The 3,151-nt window shown below is 44.3% G+C and overlaps 1 protein-coding gene across 1 annotated transcript; it reads left to right on the forward strand.

Annotated features, from left to right (window-relative positions):
• Positions 1–360: 360 nt before the first annotated feature.
• Positions 361–1,464, forward strand: SP6 (Sp6 transcription factor). Its single transcript, XM_089531162.1, has one exon. It carries the CDS (start codon positions 361–363, stop codon positions 1,462–1,464), a length of 1,104 nt encoding a protein of 367 aa, XP_089387288.1.
• The last annotated feature ends 1,687 nt before the right edge of the window (positions 1,465–3,151 follow it).

Raw genomic sequence — 3,151 nt, forward strand, 5'->3', positions numbered from 1 at the left:
GAATCCAAAACTTACTTCTAAAAAAATAATTTTGGACAAGAAACATCAAATATATTTTTGTTATTAAAAAAATATTTCCCAGGGACAGGCAACAAGCTTGATACACACTGGGATGGGGATGGATTTCCAATAAATATTGGTTTGCACATTATTTTGTTTTCTTCAGAACTATCTAACAAAAGTGAAACAAGCATGGCCTTGAATCCAAGTCTAAATGCTAGTCTACAGAAACTTTAGAGGGAGAGTCTCAACATTCTTTTATTCTTTGCAGTGCAGTGCTTCTCTCTCACATTTATTTCTCTTCCTCCCCTTCTCCTGTCCAGGTGTGTCTGAGAACCCGCCCACCACGCGAGTTCTGCAATGCTCACAGCCGTCTGTGGTTCTCTTGGCAACCAGTGCTCAGAAACGCCCTGTTCCTCTCCAACCCATTTGGAACTGCAGCCTCTACAGAACTACCAGCCCCACACCAGCCCAGAGAGCGGGGGAGATTTCCCATCCCCTCTGCAGCCCACAGAACTCCAGCATCTGCCTTTGGTGGGGCCTGACTCAGAGTATACCTCCAACACTGGTTACGAGCTGCATGGGTCTTCGAGGTTAGACCTGGACAGCGAAAGCCAGCTGCCTCCTGGCTCCTACTCTAAGCTCCTGCAGGCAGCACCAGATATGGCTCACCATTATGAGCCTTGGTTCAGGCCTACACCTCCAAACAATGCTACAGATGATGGTAGTGTCAATCCATGGTGGGATCTCCATGCTGGTTCCAGCTGGATGGATCTTCAGAGTGGTCTCCAACCTGCAGGCCACACAAGTGGACTTCAGCCAGCACTGGGTGGCTATGGCGCTGCAGAACATCAACTCTGTGGGCCTCCTCATCACTTGTTGTCTTCAGCACCCCATCTTATGGGCCAAGAAGTGATTAAATCTCTGGATTCTACTCAGGAGTCTCACCCAATGGAGCAGGCTGGAGATGGTAACAGTAGGCCAAAAAGCTCAAGGCGCTCAGTTACCCGGAGCTCTGGCCAGGCTGCCTGCCGGTGCCCCAACTGCCAAGAAGCTGAAAGGATAGGCCAGTGCCCTGACAACTCAAAGAAGAAGCATCTTCACAACTGCCACATCCCTGGTTGTGGAAAAGCCTATGCCAAAACATCCCACCTGAAAGCCCACCTGCGGTGGCACAGTGGTGACCGCCCCTTCGTCTGTAATTGGCTGTTCTGCGGGAAGCGCTTCACTCGCTCTGATGAATTGCAGAGGCACCTTCAAACCCACACAGGAACCAAGAAATTCACCTGCCCTGTTTGCAACCGGGTTTTCATGAGAAGTGACCACCTAAGCAAGCACATGAAGACACATGAAGGTGCTAAGGAGGAAGCAGAGGGAGAAGCTAAAGCTGGGACGGAACCTCCTGCCAAGGTCAAACGAGAACCTGATGGAAGCTCTTCAAGCACTGCTTCACAACCCAACTGAGCCTTTCTTTCTCATCAAGGATGTCCCCCTCCCCATCTCTCCATAATGCCTGCTCCTGGACCACTGACTTGTCTTCTTTGTTCAAGGCTCTGGGATTGCACCTGCTGAGCCAGAACATTATTCTGTCTTCGGAGTGAGAGGTTATTTATTCTGTAGGAGGAAAAGGACAATATTGTTGGGACATGTTGGGGAAGGGCCATGCCCTTGAGCAGGTTTGGGGTGGGTCTTCACACTGAGTGTTTGTTTGGGAAGTATGGGAGGAATGCTTTTGAAGGTTGGTTTCTGAAGTGGGAAGGGCCGAATGGGCAGTAACCAATGGAGAGATTTGGGACTTACTTGTTTCCATTTTGAGATTGCTATATCAAGACCACAGCTGTGTATTAACAGTTTAGGGGTGGACCTAATTCTTTAGTTAAACTTGTAGACATTTAGGATTATAGGTATAACCATCCTGTGGTCAGCTCCCACCCAACAGGTCTCTAGTTTAGGAAACAATACAGCTAACTCCCTGTTTGGTAGTAAAAATGGCTACTGTATCTTCCTTTTCATTGGTCAGATGCCTTGTCTTGGAGGTCAGAGGCAAAATTGGTGGCTTGAGTCCTGGGCTGCTCCTTGCTCTACTCTCAAAAGTATCTGGCAGCCTATGCTTCATCCTTAACTATACATGTTTTCACAAATAACTCTAAAATAACTTTTGTAACTTTCCATATGGCAGTTGGTAGCCCCTATGAAATACTGTAACCCTGGATATTATGTGCTAGATTGATTATAATTTCTCCTTGAGAACCCAGCTGGAATGTGGATTATACAAACCACTTGGTCTTAGATGCATTGCTTAGATCATCTGTGAAAGGATAAGTACCTCCAAAATGTAGTGTGTCTTTACCTGAAGCATCCAGGATCCTCTCCTTAAAAAAATAAATCCATTCCTGATTTAAAAACAAACAAGCAAACAAAATTCCAACACTAAGTGGAAATAGAGAAGCATGTCTCTGATATGATTTTTTTAAAAAGCATCACAGGACAATTGTGACATTTGCAAAAGAGAATTCCATATCAGTTGCAAAAACAGTCATAAGAAATGTTAAGTCAAAATCATATAAAGAAAATTTAGATTGTTTCCATCTTGGCCTTCCATGTGGAATGGTTGTCTCTTATTTATTTAATACAGGAAACTTCATGAGATTGACTAGTCTTGAACATCACAACAAGCCATGCCTTGTTGGAATCTGGCTTATTGTGATGTGTGAATCTGTCCCTGCTAAAAAGCCAAAGTTTGTTAATCATTACAGAACTCAATTTGAACCTATGGTATCTTTTTGGCTAATAAACTCTGGCTTGTTTAAACTGTAGCTTTGTGTGACTTCTGAAATCACAACCAGGCTTTCCCCTGGCTTTTTCCCCTCAGCTTCCCATTGTGACAAAATGAATGGAGGAGAAACAAATCAAAGACTAAATGAAGAAGATAAGTAAGCTGTTTGTTAATTTACTGTGCAATTCACTAAGAATGAACCATTGTTAACATAAATTCTGGTTCACTGAAATGCAAATGCAGCCACTGTCCATTATTTGTAATCCTCCCATGTTTTTGCAGCATGTGTTCCATTTTTTTTCTTATCACAGACAGTCCGACCTTTTAAAGAAAGTTAGAAGAGCATCCAGTCCCCAGAAGCATAGAAGGATAAAG

The sequence above is a fragment of the Sceloporus occidentalis genome, unplaced genomic scaffold, assembly GCF_023333645.1.
Source record: "Sceloporus occidentalis isolate IW3139 unplaced genomic scaffold, rSceOcc1.0.p SCAF_7, whole genome shotgun sequence".
Taxonomy (NCBI): Eukaryota; Metazoa; Chordata; class Lepidosauria; order Squamata; family Phrynosomatidae; genus Sceloporus; species Sceloporus occidentalis.